Raw genomic sequence first — 23916 nt, 5'->3', positions numbered from 1 at the left:
TTGAGAAAATTAAGTTGTATGGTCATTGCCAAAAGAGCCAATAAGAAATGTTGGGATAATATAAGAATGGCTCCCAGGCCAGAGAAAGAATCAGTTGCAGCAGCTGTGTTCAACAAATCTTATTTTGACTTTGTTTTCTGCTTCTTTGACACAATATGCATGTTATTGCATGGCTCAATAATAAATGACTGCTACCAATGCAACCTGTCACTCGTGTCTACAAACTGGCGCACATTTTATCCCATTAGGATTTATTATAAAATACTTTTCAGCCGACTACATTATCCCCTCATTAAGCCATCAAATTTCACAAGACAAAGCATGTCCATCTACATTTGTGATGTGATTAAAATTACAGCTGGAGTAAAACACTAAGCTTTGAGCCCTGACTGCTTATTCAGAAATCAACCCTCAAACAGTGAATTTATCAGAAGCAAGATTTTTAAACAATCAAATTTATTGATTCACAAGCATCAAACTAGGTTAACGCTTCTTAAGACCAGTCAGCAGTGGTGCCGCCCCATTCTCCGGCCTGAGCCGTGGGGGCAGCAGACCAATCCTCTGTGGCGGGCTGAGCACTCCAGTCCTCTGTTGAAGAGAAAGAAAAATACAAAGTTACCTCGGATGTTACATAAACACTAATATTTTACATTGGGCAATCTATTCTACTATGCTGTCAATTTGATATATAAAAGGGAAACCGCTGCTTACCTGCATACACCTCAGCTGGTGCAGGTTTGGCAGGAGCTGAAGTTTAAGAAAAGTTGATTAATTTATTGCCCAAACACTTTTGATCACCCAAAATGCTTTGCCTATAGTTTGTGGGGAAAGTACAAAAGGCAGCTTACCCTCTATGCCAGCTGGGAACTGCTGGATGGGCACAGATGGAACCTGAACACCTTCAGACCAGTCAGCAACCTCAGGCTGGTTGAAGTCAGGGACTGGAGCAGTCCATTCACCCTGGAACTCCTCCTTACCAACAGCCTTCTCAGCAGCAGCCTGCTCTTCCTTCTCAATCTAGAGGTGGAGCAAAATCAGTCACAATTAGCACATTTTTAATAGTTAACATGTAATGGCTACACAGGAAAAGATTCTGAATACTGGTTGGTTGCATTTCAATTTGTTATATCAGTTTCACAGGCTATTACATGGCAGATAGATACAACATATTAAACATTTTAAGATTCGATTTAGGGGGGCGGCGCTAAACAATTTTGTACACAACTATAAAAGACTCCTCGGTCGACCACAAAAGAAGTCCTTTTTGTACTGATAAAGTTTCTAATGACATTAGCATGTTACATGTTAAGACACTTGCCATGCTTTATTGCCTTGATCCCGATTAAATATTTTATAAACTGGCTCAGTTCGTGAGAACTTCAGATTTGAAACTTAAACATTCTGCTTTGATTTTCCACCAATTTTAGAGTTATATACTTAGTTTAAATTTTTTTCAGTTCAGTACAACTGCTTTGCAGTAAACTTAAAACATCTACTTTACACTTTCATGTGCTGAGTCAACAATTTAAAGGGTAACTAAACCCCTGCTCAGAGCTTAACTCCACCCACTGGCAATTTTCAAAAAATGCTGGAAAAGTGGGCAGAGCCCGGCGGACACAGAGGGGACGAACCGAGGGCGGGGCTGAGCGGAGGGCGTGCACCTGAGACCCGCAGTAACGGGTTGATTGACAGCTGTCTGACTCGCGAGTCGCAGAGATGGAGAATGACTGGAGTGACGCCAGCTTTGCAACAGAGCGGTCATTCTCCTACCTTCACCTGAAGTGGAGGAGGGTGGATTGTCTGTAGATACAAACCCGGAGCCTTATCAATGCGAGCCGCTGCTCAAACTGCGTTAACTCCCGATACTAGTGAAGCAGCCGCGCAAGAGAACTGACCTAATCTATCTGCGTCCGTGGCAACCACTTGCGTGTTAGGGTTTGAAAGTGCGTCTCATGTATGAAAATTATCTGTACGTTACACATGACGGGCGGCAATAATATCTCAAGAAAAGCCTGACGTGTACTGACAACTGCATTATTTAACCGTATTTCCTTCAATACAATGTTAAAGCAAGTGTCAAGTGAGTTTCATTCATAATGTTTACATCATGTAATATGACAGTTCATACTGGAGTGAAGCCGTTCTCATCATGTGATTGGGGGAAACATTTCTGAGGGCGTGGTGAGCTCGTGCTAGGGGCGCGGATAGTGAGCCGTTGGAGGTACCATCCTACGTCACGATGTACCACAACGTCCAATAGGAAAATTCAACTGCAGTAGCCACCGTTCAACCTTAAGAGGGCAGCACTTTGGCGGTTTTACACCATATTTTATAGAATTAAAACACTTTATACTCAAATGTCAAAACATTTACTCGAATCAATGAACAGCATTAATAAAGCCCCATTATTACAGATCATTAACTAAAAAAAGTTGGTTTAGGGTTTAGTTACCCTTTAAGGGCCACATCATACCTCTTCGGGATCTCTGTAGAAGTACAGATCAGGCATGACCTCCCATGGGTGCTCTCTGGAGATGGTGCCCCTCATCCTCAGCACCTCTCTGGCCAACATCCACCACATCAAACCAACAGAGTGGGGACCCTAAAACACAAGATATTTAGAACTCATGCATTCGGCAGACGCTTTCCTTTCCTGGGAATAGAAACCTGAATTATGTGTTAACAATAAGATCTATAATATGCATTTAGAAAACAGATGGGTTTGATTTCCCTGGAAATTGAACCCATGACCTTGGCTTTGCTAGCGCCATGCTCTGCCGTTTAAGCTTCACAGAACAAACATTGCATGGATTAACAGTTAGGCTTCTCATTCATACTTTGTTGTTGCATGGGATGGCAATGTCGACGTATCTCAGAGGGGAGTCTGTGTTGCAGAGGGCAATGGTTGGGATGTTGACGTAAGAGGCTTCAGTCAGCGGCTGGTGGTCAGCACGAGGATCGGTCACGATCAGGAGGCGGGGCTCCCTGAAAGCAGCCTGAATCTGATTGGTGAAGGTTCCAGGAGTGAAACGACCAGCGAAGGTTGTTGAGCCAGTGGCAGAGGCGAACTTGAGCACAGCCCTCTGACAGGAAAGAACAGTGACAGTTAATATCACTTAAGTCACCAAGAGTCATGTTCACAAAAAATACATACAGTAAAAACATTGTGGCTCAGGTCACTATCAAACCCCAGTCATAGGGCGCATCAGCCCTCATGGTGTTAGCGAAAGCCCAGCCAAATCACTCTAGCACACTTCCGACACCCAAACACCGACAACAGTGCCAGGTTTTAATAGAGTGCCCGTCTCTATTTTAAAACATGGCATTTTAAGACAAATGCTGCTGACATTGTCTAGTCAATGAGTTTTACCTGGCCAGTGTTTCTGGAGGAGATAACGCAGACATCAGCTGGATTCTCAATGGCAACAATAGCACGAGCAGCCAACAGCAGTTTCTCCCAGGTCTTTTTAAGGTTGATGATGTACACGCCTGCAGAAATAAAATAAAAAGTCTGATCAATTACAGCCATCATCTAAACAGCTTTAAAAATATATGCTCTTGAACCCCCTGAGATTAAGTTAATATTTCCATATTTTAGACATCCATATTTTCAGTTATCTGGTGTCAGTTAGTGTCACATGGAATTAAACCATTCGTTTTATAATATTTAACTATTATAAAAAAATACTGTTTTAATACAGTTGTACTGTATAGCAATACTAATCCTAATTTGGATGAATGTAGCTCTGGCCACTATCAAACCCCAGTCATAGGGCACCATCAGCCCTCATGGTGTTAGCGAAAACCCAGCATGATCACTTTAGCACACATCCGACACCCAAACACCGACATCAGTGCCAGGCTTTAACAGTGTGCGTTATATTTACAGATTTAAAGGGTTTCACCCAAAAAAGATTTTCCCTCATCCCATAATTTACTCACCCTCAAGCCATCCTAGGTGCATATGACTTTTCAGACGAATACAATTGGACTTATATTAAAAAGAAAGTGTTCTGGCTAATCCAAGCATAAAGGCAGCCCAAAATGCATCCATCCATTATAAAATGTACTCCACACGGCTCCGGGGGTTAATAAAGGCCTTCTGAAATGAATTGATTGGTTTGCGTAAGAAAAATATCCATATTTTAAAATGTATAAAGTAAAATATATAACTATTGCCAGACCGTTTCAAAACGCTTGAGCTACATCTGACATTATGCTTTTTTCGTAAGTAGAATACAGAAGGCGGTCTGGAAGACGCTAAATATTTAACTTTATAAAGTTTTAAATCTGAATATTTTTCATACACAAACAATTTGCTTCAAAAGGCCTTTATTAACCCCCCGGAGTCATGTGGAGTACGTTTATAATGGATGGATGCATTTTTTTTGGGCTGCCATTATAATGCTTGGATAAGCCAGGACATTTAATATAACACCAATTTTACTCTCTGAAAGAAGAATGTCATACATCTAGGATGGCTTGAGGGTGAGTAAATCATGGGCTAATTTTAATTTTTGAGTGATGCCAACTCAATGAGGAAACACGCAACTTATTCCAAATAATCAACTGTAAATTATTTATAAAGACTGATATAAAACTGCAAGGCATTTCTAAGCCGCATTCAAGTCTTCTTGCGCTTCTTACCGTCACTCTTTCTCTTGTAGACATAGTGCTCCATCTGGAAGTCCAGGTTGGTTCCTCCCAGATGGGTTCCTGCGGCCAGGAACTTCAGCACATCCTCCTCCTTCATTTGAAGGACATCCAGACCTCCGGACATCGTGACCACTTTCCCTGCGTAACGAGTTTAGTGGGAGAGCTGGGAGGAAATACAGGAACATGCAGTTTAGTCAAGACGTTGTGGACAGGTGGAGTGAGTATATCTAACCTAAATTTGGATGAATGTAGCTCTGGTCACTATCAAACCCCAGTCATAGGGCGCCATCAGCCCTCATGGTGTTAGCGAAAACCCAGCATGATCACTTTAGCACACATCCGACACCCAAACACCGACATCAGTGCCAGGCTTTAACAGTGTGCGTGATGTTCACAGATTGCATTCTCATTAGCACGCGAGATGCTGCACATACTCGCGCCAACTCATTGATGAAATGTGGAACTTAATCCAACAGTTAACTAAAATTGACAAACTACTATAATAAACTATGCAGAGACTTAATGTCAATCAAAATACTCGAGCGTTGCTTAATCTCACGATTGACCACCGCGCGCGCTACAGTCGTACACGCGCTTCCTTGCGCGAGAACACACGCCGCGGTTAAGGCCTTTATGTTTTAAGGGAAGTGGCGCATACTTCGTTTAACATAAAATTTGATGAGTATTAACAATTATGAGCTTTATTTTAAAAATAATCTGACTCAAATAGACGTTTAAATCGTCAAAATTATACAAATTTTGCTCACCACGAGACAACGCCGTATGGAGTTCTGCACCTCACGGCGAAAAGAGGGCGGGATGAGGAAATGACGTTGATTATATACTCGGGTGGCCACCAATCATATTAGAGAGGTTTCTTGCTCTCTGAATTTCTCCTGTCTAATCGAGACATTAGCATACTACCCCCTACTGGAGGAGAATATCACATGTGAGCGGACTCTAGTCAGTTGCCTTAAAACTAAAACCATAAAAAATTCAAGTTTCTGATGCAGTTAGGTAAATAAAAGCTGACAGGAGTCTCTCATAACTCAAAGAGCTGACGAGGTCTGGTGTCTGAGTTATAGTTAGAGCCCTTTTGATTTGTGTCATTGCAGTGATTTAGTCCCTCCAGGTGTCCTCATCATACACGACCCCATTTATTCTGTCTGGCTGGATGTCTGGGGACACTGATGGCTATCAGACTGTCAGTTTTTGTGCCATCAGCAGCACAGCATCACAGTGACACAAGACAACCTTGTGCCACGTTAACAGTATACTAGAAGAACATTGTTCTATCTATTAAAACAAAAAGACTAATGATTTGTATGCATCTTCAATCCTTTGTCTGTTAAAGCTCAGTGACAAAAGCTGGAAATTTAGTGTAGGTTACAAAACTAAAGGCATAAAACAAACTATTACCACCAGCATTTATAAAACGGGGGCAAATTTATTCACATATTAACATAGGCACGACATTTGCATGTGCAAAAATTCTCACACACAGACAAAATATCAACAATAATGCTGAAAAGACAATACTGATTGTGTGAAGGCAAAAGAATATCTCCCACAGTACAGCACAGAGCACAATGGCTTACATAGCAACATGTGACCAACACACACACACACACACACACACACACACACACACGTTTGAATGGAGTCAACTTTACTAAATTTAAAGTGCTTTCACAAACTATGTATGTAGTGTGCAGTGTGATCGAAACTTATAAATCCTCTTAATTCATATAATACTAGTGTATCATTTGGCTCCATGCCTTCAGACTATGGGCATTAAACTGCATTCTGCAGTAGATAATCTTGCTTTGTAAGGGAGAAGCCAATCAAGACCATTCCAAACAATGAACTGAATTGAATGAAGCTAACTAAATTAAATTATGACTCAATTACATCACATTCCTGAATTTAAACGGTCAAACTAACTTAATCAAAACAATGACCAGTGCACATATGAACCCTCAAAGTATATAAAGTGGCAAATGACCACTATCACCAAGACAGAATGCAGGAGAGAATGAGAAACCCAAAGGCTTATGGGCTGAATTCATGAAAACGTGTCCAGGTGACGTTTACCCCAAAATGATCAAAGAATTGAAAACAATATATAAATAATAATAATTAAAAAGAAAGATTTAGCTTAAAGGGACTGAAATCTATTTAGATACATTAAGATTGTTGCGCTGTGATATTATTTACATGACAATTAAGCATATTTCCCCTAAATTCTCATTATTGTAATGCATCCCTGCATTTAACTTTTTCCATTTTTCCCAAAGGTTTTACAGTAAAAAGTACTGTAATATGCTGATTTAAAATGGGGGGTATATATATATATATATATATATATTTTAAAGGCAGTACAACAAAGCCTACCGTGGTGTAAACAATAAGTATATAAATATAATATAATAGATAAATATATATTTTTTAAAGAAATCACATTAAAGTAGTGATAATTTGGGAAGAAAATGTGCCTAATTGGACATGTTCTTGGCAGATTTCCTAAAATTCACTTTATGGATCATGTAGAATTAACATTAAACAATTGTGTTCACATGAGCACCACTGATGATACTATGGCATCTTACAGCAGTTATTACACAATACCTAAATACGACAAAACGTCAATTAAAATTGTCTGACAACACATTTGCAAATACGATAAATTAAGCATGGTCATTTCTCACTGCCTTTCCACTTCAAACATCGTTTTCTCAGGAACTATAACACTTGTTTCCATCTGTTTCTTGAATAAATATTAAGCTTTTCTCCTGGCCTAAATCTTCAAAGCCTCATTCAATCCAAATCCTGGCTTTGTCTGTACCCAGCAGTGAGTGTTCAAGAAAGTAAAGATAAATCCATCCAGTCATATAACACAGGAGATCAGTAGAACAGCACAAATCATCGCATAGAGACGGGAAATTATCAGTCGGAACGGAGTATGTTGATGAGACAGTCATGTGCTGTCAGTTCAGTTTCTCAGCCCTAGAGTAATTCGGTCTGATTGTCAGAGCGTTGGAGTATTATGCCAACATGCCTCTTGGCTCATCCTCGACTAAAAGGGATTTTCAACTCAGTGGACTAAGGTTAATTGTCTCAGACACAGAGTCGAGCATATCTGAAAAACCTGCAAGGGTGGGCTCTTTTTAATGAAACGGTCACATGTATAATTGAGTTCACTGGTTTCTTTTTGTAAAAGGAGTGATTTCTTGTGAGCTGACGGCACATGATTTAGCAGTCTTTCTCTCATTGGTATTCTTCAGTGCGGACCCGTCTCAATGCGCAGGCATCAACAAGGCAGGCAAGCTCACAATGTGGCAATTTAGGAATGTCACTGTCAGAGGTGTCATGGGGTAAAGACTCACTGCACTTAAAACACAAACATATACACACAACCCACCCTTCTATTACCGGTACCTCAGCCAACACTAGCTGCTTTCGTTTTGATCAACTCTTCAAGGATGACAGAACGTCATCTTTTGCCAGTGTCTGAAAAGTCTACAAAAAAGTGCGTTGGGTGTCTTTAGGACTTCAGGCCCATGCGTGCCATCAGCTGCTCGTACACAGTCCAGGCCATGGCGGCCATCAGGGTTCTCCTCAGAGAACGAGGAACCGCCCCACGAAAGAACCCGCTCAAGCCATGCTTCTAAAATGACACCGAGAGAAAAGAATGAAAATGATGTTACTTTAACAAACCCGTGACTAATACAAAACAACATTCAGAACACATTTAATTTCTGTAATGTCAAGAAAATAATGTTATAAATAATGTTGGGTGGGACTTTTTTTTATCAATGAAGATTTGACTGAATAATGATAGGGTATGTTATGAGTTCATACTATAAGTCAGTTGCATCTATAGTCACTATAGGTGTAGAGATACATTTTTAACATACATTTTTTTAGGATAGGACAATATTTGACTGAGATACAACTATTTTAAAATCTGGAATCTGAAGGTGCAAAAAAATTTCATTATTGAGAAAATCGCCTTTAAAGTTGTCCAAATGAAGTCCTTAGCAACGCATATTACAACTAATGATACATTTACTGTAGGACATTTACAAAATATCTTCATGGAACATGATCTTTACTTAAAGGGATAGTTCACCCAAAAATGAAAATTTGTTGTTTATCTGCTTACCCTCAGGGCATCCAAGATATAGGCGACTTAGTTTCTTCAATTGAACACAAATGAAGATTTTTAACTCCAACCGTTGCAGTCTGTCAGTCGTATAATGCATGTGAATGGTAACACATGAGAGTATGAGAACTATGAGAGTAAAAAAAAACATTAAACCCTGCAGCTCGTGATGACACATTGATGTCTGAAGACATGAAACGATCGGTTTGTGCGAGAAACCGAACAGTATTTATATAATGTTTTACCTCTAATACATCACTATGTCCAACAGCTTTCAACGCGTATCTCTACGCCATATCGTGTACATTGACCTCACTTACCGGAAGTGATCGCGCTGATATGTATGTGCATGTTTTTTTACTCTCATAGTTCTCATACTCTCATGTGTTACCATTCACATGCATTATAAGACTGACAGACTGCAACGGTTGGAGTTAAAAATCTTAATTTGTGTTCTGTCGAAGAAACAAAGTCATCAATATCTTGGAAGCCCTGGGGGTAAGTAGATAAACATCAAATTTTCATTTTTGGGTGAACTATCCCTTTAATATCCTAATGATTTTTAGCATGATTTTTAAAGTTCAACAAATATGTTTTGTCCCATGATGCTTACAGTATAAACGTGGCGCACAGCATCGCTGGTCTTGCGATACAATGCTGGGCTGACTTGCATGTGGGTTTTGATCACATCTGCTGGCTGAGTGGCTAGAGAGGCCAAAACACCAGCCACCACACCACAGCCAAAATTAACCAGCGGGACAAAGGATGACGAGCTGATCTCTGAGTGAGTGAAAGAGAGCAGACATTATTAAACAATGCCACATCCTCAGATAACAACATTTTCACAATTGATCAGAAGCTCACCCTGTGGTAAACCCTTTTTGGCCTGGCTATAGAACATGACATAGATGCCCGAGAATGGAGCGTCTCTGAGCAGAGTCGCTGTGAGCCCTGAGTAAAGAGCCTTGGGACCTTCGTTCTGACACACACTTTTAAGAGCTCCAGCTACGCTTATGTAATTGTACCGCCCACTCTGAAATAAATGTGCAACAGTGAATAAACACACAGATGCAGCCGAAAACATGCATTTTAAATCAATGTATATGCAGTCTCAGTAATGATTCTCACCTCAAAACGAGTCTTAATGACTGTGATGGGCAGCATGGCCACGCCTGCAACGCAACGAGCCCCTGCCCCGAGCAACACCGCCTCCCCAGCGCTCGGAGACCCATCCAGGATGTAATGCTGCTTCAGCGAGTAAAATGTGCTGAAGTAGATTCCAACACCAGGGATACAGCGCATGAACGACTGCAGGAAAGACAGAAAGAAACAGTGAGTCAGAAATCATTAATTGATACATATAAAACAAAACAGATGCCAAGAAAGTGTACATCTAATCCATACATGTAATAATCAGGGTTCCTATACATTGTTCATTTCAAACTTTTCCAGATTCAAATTTACAAAGCTATCTGTAGATTTTTCAGACCATATTTAACATAAATGGTTCATACAGCATTATTTTCACAATAATATTTTTATTTAAAGGGGTAGTTCACCCAAAAATGAATATCCATCCTAGGTGTATATGACATTCGTCTTTCTGACGAATACAATCAGAGTTATATACATATACACATATATACACATATACATACATATACACATATATATATATTTATAAAAATGTCCTGGCTCTTCCAAGCTTTATAATAGCAGCTCAAAATTGGGTTTGTGTAAGAAAAATATCCATATTTAAAACTTTAGCTTGAAAACTTTGAAATATCTAGCTTCCGGCTGACCGCCTTCCGCATTCAACTTACGAAAAAAGTGTAACTCCTCTCTCAGTTCAAAACACTTACGCTACTTCTGACGTCATCACGCCAGTTACACTTTTTTCGTAAGTTGAATATGGAAGGCGGTCTGCCGGAAGCTAGATATTTTACTTTATAAAGTTTTAAATATAGATATTTTTCTTACAACATTTTTTACAAATTTTGGCCTGACATTATAAAGCTTGGAAGAGCCAGGGCATTTTTAAATATAACTCAGATTGTATTCGTCTGAAAGAAGAATGTCATATACATCTAGGATGCTTGAGGATGAGTAAATCATGGGGTAATTTTCATTTTTGGGTGAACTATCCTTTTAAGTGATAACATGCGGTTACGTAATGAGAAGAACCTAAAACACTTTATAACCTGCATGTATTTCACCTATCATGGTTTGAATTATCACCAAATAGTAAAGTAGATGAGTGTTTGCTCCTTTATCTTTTGCTGGTTTGAGTGGAACATGCACATTCGATTAGTGAAGTTCATTCAAGACTAGCTAAAAGTCAAACAGTTTTGCGAAATGAAAATATACGCCTTGAATTTGAATTGTCGTGTTCGACAATCACTAAACGATCACCAAATTTTTGCCATGAAAACACTGCTTATATGATAAATTCGTTTTTTTAGAAAACTGAATAGAGACAATAGTCTTAAAACAAATATTTTTCCATACTCGGTTTTCTCTTTTCCATTCAAACTGCGCGAAAGAGAACTTGCATGCGCTGAGAGAAGGTTTGTGTGTGTGTGCACTCATCTGCAACGCGCACAGCGCATTGCAGATAGCGTGCAAATATTGAGTTCTCTTACATTTTTGTGTGAATTTGTCCTTGACTTAAAAAGAGTATGTCAACATGCCCGTCTTGGCGAGTATCCTAGCAAACATAGTAGTTATGTCTTAAGTAAAACGTAAATAGTCGAGAAAGATGTGTGTTCACGTGTTACAGTATGTACAGGATCTGTGCATTATGTCTTAAAGGGAAAGAAGCCTTTTCCTGCTGTCAGTGTTTTTAATGTTAAAAACAGCAAACAACAAATGATAAAAATTGAAGTTACACCCCTTAGAAACCCTGAATAATATTCCTCAGATAAGTTATTTTTGTTTGTGCCACATAAAATATGATGTCTACTCTGATCTCAGACATATGTCCTGTTCTTCATTTAATTGTAACTGTAGACCTTTGTCAGAGCACTGGTGCTGTTGTGAGACCAAACAGTGAGCGGGGACCAAAGGAAATGGAGAAATCAGCCAACGCAGTAGACTTACCGGTGAAACCCCCTTCCACAGGCCAAACAGCTTCTCTGTGCGGATCACGTTGCAAAAGACTGTAATCATTCCCACTTTAGGAGCACTGAGAGACAAAGACAGAAATAAAAAGGATCACAACAGGCACGGGCAGAGAAAGAAGGGCGAAAACAGATAGAAGGAGCCAAAAATCTTTGCGTTTAGATGGCATGGCTGAGCATATGAGGACAAATAATTTGACATGGGGACTATGTTATTCTATTCAAAGCTGAGAGAGGCAGACAGTTTAATAACAGAGCACATGACACTCCCACACAGCATACAGAGAGGGCAGTTATATAAACACACAATGACACTCAACACGCATCTTACCAAAAACACAGGCTAAACCCTCAGTCTCCACAACAACCAAAAGGGTAACAAAAATGCTTAATCAAACCAAAAGCCAGTGAACAAAGAAGTTAAAATGTTTCAGATGGAGGAGCAAAACCTGCAGAATTAATACCAACTATATTTTCATATTTTCTGAATAAAGTGCAAGTCTTTATGCATATTTAAAACTCACTGTCATGATGCGGTTGTTAGGATGTTCAGAGTAGATTTAGTACATTGCTATGGAGTTGCTGGGGTACTGCTATGAGGTTGCTAGGGAGTGGCTGGTAAAGTGCTCTGAAAAGTTTTTAGTGCATTGATATGTGCATTACAAATATCCCAATCACGTTTGTTCAACTTTAAGCATGCCTTAGCAAACACCACTAATTATTAATTATTGGTACGGGGTAAAACCTGGCTATAATGGTGCTTCCCTTGAAAGGACTAAAGTTGTTTTAATCTATGACATGCTAATTAGCCCAAGTAAGAATGACAACATAAATGGGATGCTCCGATCGTTTGATCTATCTTGGCCAATAATCACATTCTATGACTCGGCCGGTAATCAATATATGTGGCCAATTTGACAAACAAAAAAAAACTTGACGTAAAAACTAGGATGGGCATTTTTCTAAAATATTGTATTCGAATATTTGGGCTCATAAAAAAAATGTGTTTATTTAAATGACGTTACTTTAAGAAAATGAGAAAGACGTTATTTTTTTTATTCATCAAGTTGTTACCATTTCTGAACAAACTTATGAATAGGTAATATACACAACAAGCTTACGTTATATCTTAAGGTTTTCATTCAGTTCAACAATATGTGAAAAAAAAACATTGGCCTAAAGAACAAAAGCATTATAAGCTGAAAAAAAAACACTAATAAAGCAGAGCGCGCCAGTTATCGTGCAGAACCTACATATACACATGAGTCGGTATATGGTTATCGTGTTTATATTGGTTCACATTTTCATAATTGAGAAAACTATCATGATTCATGTGGATGATGTTATTCCTGGCTGAGAAATCACGCCCCTGCTGACAGACGTTGCAGAGACACAAAGATAACGGTGTCAAGTAAAGTCTCGAACAGCAGCACTTTGGGTTTTCTGTTCTTAAACCCTAGAAAATCGCACATTTCATTTTCCGTCGGTCTAAGTACGCGATGTAACTATACACATTACAACATGTAAATAGGAAAATGTTGGCGTTGATTTGTCACTTATTGAGCAGTAGGCTAGCTGGAGCTGTTTACCTCCAGTCTTTGTGCTAAGCTAGGCTAGCGGTGGGTGTGTCAGACAGAGTTATGGCACGGAGATGATAATGGTATGTATGCACTTATCTAACCCTGGGGGATACGGTGAATAAGATAAAGTCCCAAAAAGTCGGCGTGTTCCTTTAAGTATGCCACTTAGACGTGAAATCATTAAAAATGCCTTCAGGGTTGACATATTATATAAAGCTAGAATGATTATGATCGGCTGATCACGATGACTAGAAAACAGTAGTCTGTATCGGCTGATTAGCATCCCTAATGATTATGCATTTTAACTGTGCAGGTCAGGACATGTTTATTATCTGTCAATCAAGTCATGAAACCCAGCACTGACACCGAATACCAGACAAAGATCAATGCAGAAGGACATCAGCCTAACTCAGCAGGCCTGTGGGTTAGCGGCGTCTCACTCTCACCCCGGGTGCATGTTGTTCTGTAGGGTCTGCAGTCTGGTCTTCACCAGATCCAATGGCTGGAACAGCAGAGTGGAGCAGGTGCCACTGAGAGAGCCGCACATGAAGGCCTTCAGGGCAGGATGAGCCTGAGAGAACAAACCAGACAGAATTTGAGAAAACAAGGACTGAAGGAGGAGACAAAGGTTAAAGCTAGAAAAGAGCATGAATGAATGGATATAAAATGTGGGGTGACAGCAGAGGAGAAGACAAATAACTGTGAGATGAAAGGAAAGGGCTGATGATGAAAATACAATTCAGGAAGCACTTTAAAGGGGCCATTTCAACACTATTGTACCATTTTTATTGATTTTGTTCATTTTTAATTGATCAAATTAACAATTAAACAATTAACTAACTAACCTCCACAATTTACAATGTTGTTCTTTAATGAACACCAAGTTCCGGAATACTAAGTAAGCATTCATGTGTAAATAGGGCCCTATGATTTCCGCTATGTGGAAAACACGTGAAGAATCAGGGAATCGTGTCATAAAAAAGGGAATTTATGGCATGTCACACGATTTGGCATTTTTTAGATTCATTAATCAAAAGTATCACAAATACAACACAGAACCTTGAAGGTCTTCACTACACCAAAGTAAAGGTTTGGTTTAATTTGAAATAATGACAGAAATATACTGCTGTTTATAATGAAATTATGCAGCAGTTTATTTTATTTTTTAAATGCAATGTTCCTTTGTAAAGGAATTTTTACATTTTCATTTGATTACATTTTAAAATATTCCTTAAACTGTCAATTGAATTGATTAGACATGTTTTCAAAAAAAAATTTGCGGTAAAAATGAAAATGAATTTAGGAAAAATAAAAAAGCGGAAACATGGGCGGTCATATGCTAATTTGTTTATGGCTGTGATGTCATAACCATGACGATTCCTGATAATGAATAACATTTTTGTGGCTTGGTTTTCATGTACTGTGTGGACTATAGGGAGCTTTGCACTGTTAAAGCTTTATTTCAGAAGAGCAAGAAATCCTGTTTTTCATTTTATGTCCCCTTTAACAGGCTTGGGTACAAAATCTGCCTTCATTTTCTCAACACAAAAGTCACCATTTACTGCAGGAACACTAAAAATACCACAGTGACCAACACTGACACCCCAGATAAAAGGATATTCTCATATTCTCACACACCGAATATCCATTCTACATCTGGTGCCCTGCATGGACACCAAACCTTACAATACACAGTATCATTTGCATGTATGTACATGTATGCAAATGAATAACATTTGTAAGTTTGTAATATGGCCACAAAATACACATAAATGCACTTCAAAACAGATTGACCATAGAGAATCACACCCAACGGAGATGCACAATCACACACTGACACTGTCAGCATCATCACACGCATACTGATATGCACATCAATACTCGAGCTCTGCCGACAGGCTATTCGGAGCGCTGAGAGTCATTTAGAAGCATGAGAACAGCTAGACACGAGTGATGGGAAGATGCACACACAGAGCTGCGCAGAGATACACAAAAACACACAAACACTGACTGGAGAAACATACAGTGAGCCACTGACTAATCTGCCCTACCTTTCCCAGGCTGCTGGTGGATTTGGGCTGAGGGTCCTTTTTCTCTTGCATCTCTCTCTATCACACTCTCACTGCTGCCACTAACAGCACATGACAGAGTAAGCCTCCATCTCTCTCCTCTCAAACACAAAACCCAGAAATCTCTCTTTAACCCCCTCCCACCCCCAGCAGGAGATTCAGCGGCTTAATCCACAAGCTTCCATGCTTGCTGCTGTTCCGCACTCCTTCTCACCCCTTTACATCTAAATGCACATCCGTGGTTTCACTCTCCCCGTTTGTGTTCCTCTCCACCGGATCAAGTGCTTTCAGCATAGCGTGAGTCATACAGTTGCTGAAGGCATATGTATATGTGCGTTAACGTGTGCTTGTGTAGATGTGACAGAGAAAATGTGGGTCATTCATTGGATGCATGTATCCTAATATTCCAACATAGGTTCACAACAAAAAATACAAGATCTTTGTATGATATTTGCACATAAAAATAGGTTATGTGCTGGGAAAACAGTGTCAACATAACATACATACGCTCCTGGACCTCCAATTATAAATAAGAAACAAATCTAAATCTGATTAGTTTTCTCTACTGATCAAACCAATTATTTGGCCATTTTGAGTTAATCAGCATCAGCCGGTGACTATGACTAATTGGTCAGTTAACACAAGCTTGCATCAGTTTCAATACAACTGCCTTCTCAATTGAATATGTACATTAGGTGTGTTTCTTTTGGTATCATTGCAAATTGCATTATATGTTGACCTCGCCTCGGCCCCTACAAAAAACATTTTGATCAACCACTATTCTCTCCTGAACAGAATGTCACACATTCAAGCAAACGTTAATGTACTGCAATCAATCTATGTAGATTATAAAAGCATGACATTGAAGTATTAAAGGTATAGTTCACCCAAAAATTAAAATTAGCCCATGATTAACTCACCCTCAAACCATCCTAGGTGTATATGACATTCTTCTTTCAGACGAATACAATTGGAGTTATATCAAAAATGTACTGGCTCTTTCAAGCATTATAATAGCAGTGAATGGCAGCCCAGAATTTGAACCCCAAAAAAAGTAATCCACATGGCTCCGGGGGTTAAAAAAGGCCTTCTGAAGCGAATCGATGGGTTTGTGTAAGACTATTTACCCCATTATAAAGTAAAATATCTTCGGCCAGACCACCTTCCGTATTCAACTTACGGAAAAGGCGTAACTGACGCAACATATAACATCAGCTGTAGCGCAACGCCCGTTTCACACATGCAATGCGTATGCGGTGAGTATTTTTTTTTCTGTACCCATGTTAACGGATTACAGCTTTCACACTGCATGCGGATGCTGTCCGTCAATCCGTTCCAGGAACGGTGTGGCGATCGTTTCCGCACCGAGTCTATTTTTTTGCTGTGCTGCACTGCTGAAATAATGTGACAGCGTATTGTTCGCATTAAAATAAACATGTATTGACGCAAAATCTAGTAATTTCACCACAGATGTATATAATTTAAAGTCTACTCTGTTTCAAAGTCAACGCATGGCTTTTTTCCTTGGGTAAAGCAAGGAAAACGACACCTTTATCTGGCATTTAGGTAAAAAAGGTGACATAATGGATAGCATTTGTCCTTTCTTGGAGGTGGAAAAACTAATTTCGTTATGACCTGCAGGATTTCTTGTAAAAAAGATTTAAAAAGAAAAGAAAAGACAAGAGTCGGTTGTTTTTGTCGAGCCTGTTGTAAGTTTTAATTTAAAATGTTTGTGATTTTAGGCTATAACCTATATTTAAATGTTTTGCCACTTGTGTGAGCAAGCTAAATGTAAATTAGGCTATATAAATATAATGTAATTAATTGAATAAAACGTTGTTTAAATGTAGTGCGTTTAAAAACGTGACATCAATGACAGAGTGTATGGCTATACAAAGACAATTGCAATGCTGACAAGCCCTGTTCAGGAACAACTTTTGGATTTAAAATAAAAATAATAAATTAATTAATTTGTGGTATACCACCACGGATCAGTTGCGCACTGCAAAAGCAGCATATGTGAAAGCACAACAGTGCATACCGCTCCTGCATCGCATACGCACTGCAGACTGAGTATGTGTAAAACGGGCGTAAGCGTTTTGAACTGCGAGAGGCGTTACACTTTCTTCGCAAGTTGAATACGGAAGGCGGTCTGGTGGAAGCTAGATATTTTCAAGTTTTAAAAATGGATATTTTTCTTACTCAAACCCATCGATTCACTTCAGAAGGCCTTTATTAACCTCCTGAAGCCGTGTGGATTACTTTTATAATGGATGATGCACTTTTTTGGGCTTCAAATTTTGGCCAGACATAATACTTGGATTAGCCAGGACATTTTTTAATATAACTCTTGATTGTGTTCATCTCAAAGAAGAGTGTCATACACACCTAGGATGACTTGAGGGTGAGTAAATCATGGAATAATTTTAATTTTGGGGTGAACTATCCCATTAAAGTATTAAAAAGCAGGCTGAATCAACCATCAGGTTACAGACATTAAAAATTTTATATTTAACTTCATCACACAGTAATACTTCTGACTCACCAGGGCAATCTCCATTGCAGATGGAGAGGATGATGATGATGAAGCTTGCGCAGAGGAAGAGCTCAACTCCCTCCTTTTTATCTCTTCTATGGCCGTTGTGATGTTTTGCACGTCAAAACTAAGATTCCAGGCTGCATGAGGGAGAAATCCAACCGGATTGATTAAATAACCACTGCTAATTTCACACAAAACCAAGCTCAGAATCAACTAGAGAGACGTCTATTACACCTCTAAAATAAAAGAAGAGTCTGTCAGACAGATTTAAGTTCTATTTAATATTTACCTGTTTGTTAAGGACCGAAGAGAAACAGTGAATGGGGACTGATCTTCATCATGATTCTCGCTCTTTATGTGGCTCTGCACAGCTGTCAACAGTACAAAGGAGAGCGCCGACGAATTTAGACACAGAAACCAACATTTAATTACTGAAACCTTACCTAAACATGTAGAAATGTGCTGCACACCACAGAAAGAAACGTCAAATGCAACCATAAACTACTAACGTTAAATCAAGAGTGAACGCTAATGCTAATTCGTCTGACCCAGCATTTCAAATATCCTGCAACGGCTAACAACACGTCTTATGCGGATTTCTTCGTAAAACACAAAACTGACAATAAACACAACGAAAATATTGGAAACAAAGTGGTGCAACGCACGTCAGCTGATTTCTGTCAGTTAGCCGGTAATGCTAACAGTGCCCGTTGACTCCATCATAAATCAACAAACTTTAACTTACATTAAATTGGTCGGTTTTATGTCTAAAACTGTGTAGTTTCCTTTCAAGCAATCAATGCGTTAAAGGGCTGCTAAATCAAGGTGAAACAGCAGGCGTACGTTAGACAAGTTTTCAATATGACATTCCTCCGCGGAGAGACAGTGATCTGAGAGTTTGTTGCTACGCTCGCGCAACAAAGTTCTGCGTTGTTTGCGTAACCCCTGCCTACTGTTTACGTAGTCTCCAGAACAACGGGAAAGAACCGGTTTTAGCTCGATTATTCCAGCGGTGCCGGTGTCACACGTGCTCCGGGTAGAGACACTTGATGCACGAGCCTCGATGCCCCCCACTGGAACACTGAGGTATATGCGTTGCGTTCCCATTAAAGGGGTAGTTCACCACAATCTGTCATTTACTCACCGCGAAGTCGTTCCAAACCTGTATACATTTCTTATACTTGAACAAAATATATTTAGAAGAATATGGGTAACCTTATTTTTCTAAATATAATTTGTGTTCAGCAGAATAAATTAATTCATACAGGTTTGGAACGCCTTCAAGGGGAGTAAGTTAAATGACAGAATTTTCGTTTTTGGGTGAACCATCCCTTTCCCAGATAGCAAAAAATATCGGCACGGCTTCTTTTTGCCGCCGGCTCTAAGCTGTCGGCTATAGGTGCGTCCCGCTGGCGGTGATGAAACGTTTGCCGCCGAATACGTCACTCCCATTTCTTGCGAGATGCCGCGGCCGACTAGCCGGCGGGCCGCCGGCTTCATTTTCTCTGGCGGTTGCCTCCGCCTAATGGACCGCGGCCGGCTGGCGGCAAGCCGCTGTGAAATACAAGGATTTCTACTCTCAAATTCGACCAGCCACGTTGGCTATGTTTGGCTTGTTGGGAAATAGAGTGGAACTGACAGCATTTTAACTAGTTCTCACATTTGAAGCGATTATAAAATCATAATAGCCTATATGTGAATTATATCAAATATTAGTTTTTTTGCTCCAAAGCCATTAGGGTTTATAACAGATTCTTGACTCTTGATTCCATGATAAGGTTAGGTTTAGGAAATTACATTTAAATTTTCACTTGATTATTTGCATGTCGAGTGTGTTTAAACAGTGTTGGTCAATTTGACCCATGAATGTAATACTTTTGTTTTTTTTTAGCATAATAGGAGGGTTAAGAAAGTTTGAAAGTTCATTTTAGGATAACACTTATTTTTGTATTGCCCTTTTTTTCTATTTCTTTTTGGACTGACTTTAAAATAGACATGACAAAAAATTTGAACTAACTTCATGACATTTTACTTTGTTTTCAAAACCCATATTTTTCTGAAAAACAAAAATATATTGTTAATTATTTAGGAAAAATTCTACATTCATAAGACAAGAATAACTCAAAAGAAGCCCTCTAATATTACCTCTTATAAAGCTGATTTTTACAACTTTGAAACCCTCTCAAACATGAGGTCGCAAAACAAAAAGCTTACAAAAACAGAAACCTGAAAGCTTTTCAATTTCATGTGACTGCCTTAATATTATAAAGTATTTTCTATCTCAGAATTCTTATTTTTATGATTTATTTTATATACAGTGTTACATTTGTTGTTATTCTTTGTTCTACATATTCGGAACTGTACCACAATGCTTTATTATTTTTATTTTTCTCTCATTGTACTTTTTGTATTGTACTTGTCTATACATGTACTAATTTAAATAAAAATAAAAAAATAAAAAACAGAGAAGTACCTCCACCGGCCGAGAGGGGCAGTATACCTAAAAAAGGCGGAAGACAAACCGGTAAAACATACAGATTTACCAACAGCGGCCGCTCATCACATGGTTTTAGTATTTGAAGAGAGGAGATCAGAAAATATCCTCGACTACGAGCGTTTAAGTAAGTACATGTTTCCTTTTTGTGTCACACAATATTATGTTCATTTTTGATGTATATACCGGTAGGTTGTTTTAATTAGTTTGTTCAGACACGCACGCTGATATAGTGCACAATGCACAGTGTTGGCTAACACGTGCTGTTTCGCCTTTTTTACACACTGAGTTCAAGCATGTTCTACATGTTAAAATGTATCTAGCTACTGTAGGTAAGTTAGCCAAAGCTTTACATCTAGAAAGACTTAAGTTTAACTTTTGGTGTTTTCTAACAAAACAGAATGATGTATATAGGTTATTTAAATGATTGAGTTAGTCCGAACAAGCATGCTGCTAGGTCAGTTTTAGCAAGTGTTAGCTAACATGTGCTGTGTTGCTACTGTTCTTCTAGCGTTTAAGGTCATTTATGAGTTATTTCTCTGAACTGCTGTACTTTTTATGTTTGAGGACAATGCAGTTTACTTGAATCACTATACTGAATGAATACATTTTACTGTTCCACATTTGGCTGACCAGTTTTTCCCCCCACAGCATAGCTACTGTATATTCTGTATATAACGTTAACAATGCGGTTTTGTTCACATTTTCTTGCAGATACCTTGACCAGAGCACAATCGGTTATCTTCATCCACGAGACCTACTGTTGGACAATCGTTTCGGCTTTCAAGGTAAATAAATTGTTAGTCACAATGTCTAGTTACTGGGCTATAAGGAGAAGAATATTGAAAGGAGTTGAGATGGACAAACAGGAAATTGCAGATGTTGGAAACTTTAACAGTATGGAAAATTGTGCCTGTAGTTGTTGTTTTATATATATATATATATATATATATATATATATATATATATATATATATATATATATATATATAATATAATATAATATAATATAATTAAAATAAAATATTTTTTATGTAGATTTCCAGAATGAGAACCAAGCCCTGAGGGAAAGCAATGCACAAGCAGGTGAGAACATGCACTCTTTCTTAAATTTTACTTTTTTGACTGTGATATAGGTCCAAAATTACCAAATGCCTTTCATTTTGTAGCTTCGGATGACAGCGGCTCACTTCATGAGCAGGTGAAGCAAGTTGGGACAATGTTGATGACGTTTGCTCGTACTGGGCAATCAGGTACAACTTGCAAACAACACCTGTGGTTGTTGGTTTAATTCCCACTGGGGCCACCTGTACATGTAGTAGACCTAGTTGTAAATGTCATAGTTTAGTAGTTGAGGGACCAGGACTGACTGCTTTATTCTTTTATTCTGTGAACCCCTGTAGGTGCAGATCAGACCCTAATGCTGCGACGTCTTGGAGAGTTTGGCGATGTTGTGCGTAGCATGGACAACAAAATGGACACTATGCTGCAACATTTCAGTGCCAATGTGTCTTTTGGAGAGTTATCCCTGCCAGGGGGCTTGACAACAGTTTGAGGCAGGATAAAGAGCTCCAGGAACGATTTGTATGTGTGCTGATTTTGTTTATAATGCTTTAGGGTAATCTAAAAAGTAAAATTTAAGATTGTACACTGCATATTCTACAGTCTGAATCCACAGCCTGTCACATTTTTATATTTATGTATGAGAAGCTTCAGAGATATGTAATTTGTAACACTTTTTTGTATTTTCAGCTTCGGTTTTTGGCAATCAAATGTGGGAGGGACCTAAAGACAACCGTGTGGCGAATACTTCAGAGTATCTTCTCTAATCACCTTTCCATTAATACAACCTGGACGGGTGTAGGGGATAAAGCATGTTTTATCCATGTTCCTGAAGACCATTGTTCAAAGTAATATATATAAATATATAAATTTGTTATATATTTAAGTAGATGTGTGTGGCCTTATGACATTCACATGGAATGACAGATCTGTATTTTCTACAGGAGCCATCCGGAAGAACCCGGCAACCCAGGATGCCACTGATGAGGCGGTCCAGGTTAGCGCCATGCGTTACCTGAAAGGAGCATCTGATCGTGAAGGTGGAAAAAGACGCCGCACAGCTGAGAGGGACCCACAGCCGACCTCTTACACCTAGGCTGACTACTGACACCTGGAACCCTTTCTTTATCCTGCAGTCAGTAACATCAAGACCCCTAAAGAAGCCAGAAGTTTCAGGCTACACTCACCCAATCCACACTGTTCACTGTGGAAATTACTTTTTTTTTATTCCCTGTGACCCTGCCTTGAAGGCAGCTCCTTGGATAGATATGGGATGGCGAGGTTGTTTGTCCTTTATATAGGCGCACAAGAAATCACTGAAGATAAGCCAATTTGCGCTGCCTCATTCTGGAGGTCGGGGAAAACCGGAGAACCCATAGTCAGGCTTGTTATAATGTTCTGTTCTACTACTGTTCTATTCTTCTCCAGAGCTTTACTCTAAATTATTACCATTTATCCTATTGTTAGAAATGGCTTGTTAAATGTGATGTTATACCTCGATTTATTTGGTATCCTGCACATTCTTTGGTACCAAATATCCTCATTATTTGATATAATATTTAATGGTAATTCTTTTCATCCCAGAGCTGACCTATTTGTTATTAACAAATATTGTAAGTGTTATAATTTGCTTGTAAGGCTGTTTTTTTTTTTTTTTTTAACCAAAATTTAATTGGAAACATGCAGGTTCTTTAGTAAAAATGTTTTGTTATTTATAGGCCTATTTAAGCTTATTTATTGTCTGTTATATTTCATTTATATTATCTTGTATCATTGACAGTTAATGTACTTTGAAATGTGGAATAAAAATGCCAAATGGGAATTTATCTGGTTTGTTCAATTATTATCCATCATAAACTGCATGTTACAAATATATGAATAATAAATAAATATATATATTATTTATTACACAATAAGCGGAGGCAGATCGCTCGAAAATAGCGTTTGCCTCCGACGGGCCGCCTTTTGGTATAAAGGCGGCGGAACGGCGGTTTGCCTGCGGGCCGGCGGCGGTACGAAGGCGGTAGGAAGCCGGCTGCCGCTTTTAAAAAGCGGCTGCCGCCGGCGGTGCGCCGTCAAACGTGTTTGCGATTACGCAATTCTGACGCTTCTACAGCCGCCGGATCACCGCCGGTGGTCCGCCGACTCATTGCTATCTGGGTTAACACTGCAGTTTAGCTCTTAATTGTAACGTTAATAAATTGGGTAACAAAACGGAACCATTTGGGAATT

General features: G+C 39.0%; 3 protein-coding genes across 5 annotated transcripts; 1 reads left to right on the top strand and 2 right to left on the bottom strand.

Annotated features, from left to right (window-relative positions):
- Window positions 1–439: 439 nt before the first annotated feature.
- On the bottom strand, window positions 440–5477 carry rpsa (ribosomal protein SA). Its single transcript, XM_079840072.1, has 8 exons — window positions 5424–5477; window positions 4648–4819; window positions 3371–3489; window positions 2838–3083; window positions 2474–2602; window positions 849–1017; window positions 712–747; window positions 440–588 (listed from the first exon to the last, which is right to left on the bottom strand). The coding sequence occupies exons 2-8, from the start codon at window positions 4778–4780 to the stop codon at window positions 494–496; spliced, it is 927 nt and encodes a 308-aa protein (XP_079696198.1). The 5' UTR covers window positions 4781–4819; window positions 5424–5477; the 3' UTR covers window positions 440–493.
- A 1654-nt stretch (window positions 5478–7131) lies between these two features.
- slc25a38b (solute carrier family 25 member 38b) lies at window positions 7132–19057 on the bottom strand. Of its 3 annotated transcripts, none has more exons than XM_079841580.1 (9): window positions 18874–19055; window positions 18418–18499; window positions 18135–18265; window positions 13967–14091; window positions 11921–12005; window positions 9950–10129; window positions 9686–9854; window positions 9435–9601; window positions 7132–8323 (listed from the first exon to the last, which is right to left on the bottom strand). In XM_079841580.1, the coding sequence occupies exons 3-9, from the start codon at window positions 18147–18149 to the stop codon at window positions 8201–8203; spliced, it is 864 nt and encodes a 287-aa protein (XP_079697706.1). In that variant the 5' UTR covers window positions 18150–18265; window positions 18418–18499; window positions 18874–19055; the 3' UTR covers window positions 7132–8200. The 3 variants fall into 3 exon arrangements, with proteins under 3 accessions (XP_079697706.1, XP_079697708.1, XP_079697707.1); XM_079841582.1 differs by having other exon boundaries at window positions 7170–8323; window positions 18972–19057; XM_079841581.1 differs by having other exon boundaries at window positions 7170–8323; window positions 18794–19047.
- A 134-nt stretch (window positions 19058–19191) lies between these two features.
- LOC307140480 (uncharacterized protein) lies at window positions 19192–23508 on the top strand (the record flags this gene model as incomplete). The annotated part of the gene is made up of 7 exons (XM_079840038.1): window positions 19192–19214; window positions 21274–21410; window positions 21661–21708; window positions 21792–21875; window positions 22026–22206; window positions 22375–22532; window positions 22629–23508. The coding sequence occupies 5 exons, from the start codon at window positions 19192–19194 to the stop codon at window positions 22175–22177; spliced, it is 444 nt and encodes a 147-aa protein (XP_079696164.1). The 3' UTR covers window positions 22178–22206; window positions 22375–22532; window positions 22629–23508.
- Window positions 23509–23916: the final 408 nt, after the last annotated feature.

This window comes from Gobio gobio (genome assembly GCF_949357685.1).
Source record: "Gobio gobio genome assembly, chromosome: 17".
Taxonomy (NCBI): domain Eukaryota; kingdom Metazoa; phylum Chordata; class Actinopteri; order Cypriniformes; family Gobionidae; genus Gobio; species Gobio gobio.
The sequence above is the reverse complement of the archived record's forward strand: the minus strand, read 5'-3'. Positions and strand labels throughout refer to the sequence as shown.

Bases quoted from the DNA above. Each gene is read 5' to 3' on its own strand.
- rpsa (XM_079840072.1), bottom strand. From the start codon at position 4,780: ATGTCCGGAGGTCTGGATGTCCTTCAAATGAAGGAGGAGGATGTGCTG. The intron at 2,603-2,837 runs GTATGAATGAGA...CTTGTGTTTTAG, and splicing joins CCATCCCATGCAACAACAAA to GGTCCCCACTCTGTTGGTTT. The intron at 1,018-2,473 runs GTATGATGTGGC...CTCCACCTCTAG, and splicing joins TCTACAGAGATCCCGAAGAG to ATTGAGAAGGAAGAGCAGGC.
- slc25a38b (XM_079841582.1), bottom strand. The intron at 12,006-13,966 runs GTGAGAGTGAGA...TTTGTCTCTCAG, and splicing joins CAGAACAACATGCACCCGGG to TGCTCCTAAAGTGGGAATGA. The intron at 10,130-11,920 runs GTAAGTCTACTG...TCTTTCCTGCAG, and splicing joins TGTGGAAGGGGGTTTCACCG to TCGTTCATGCGCTGTATCCC.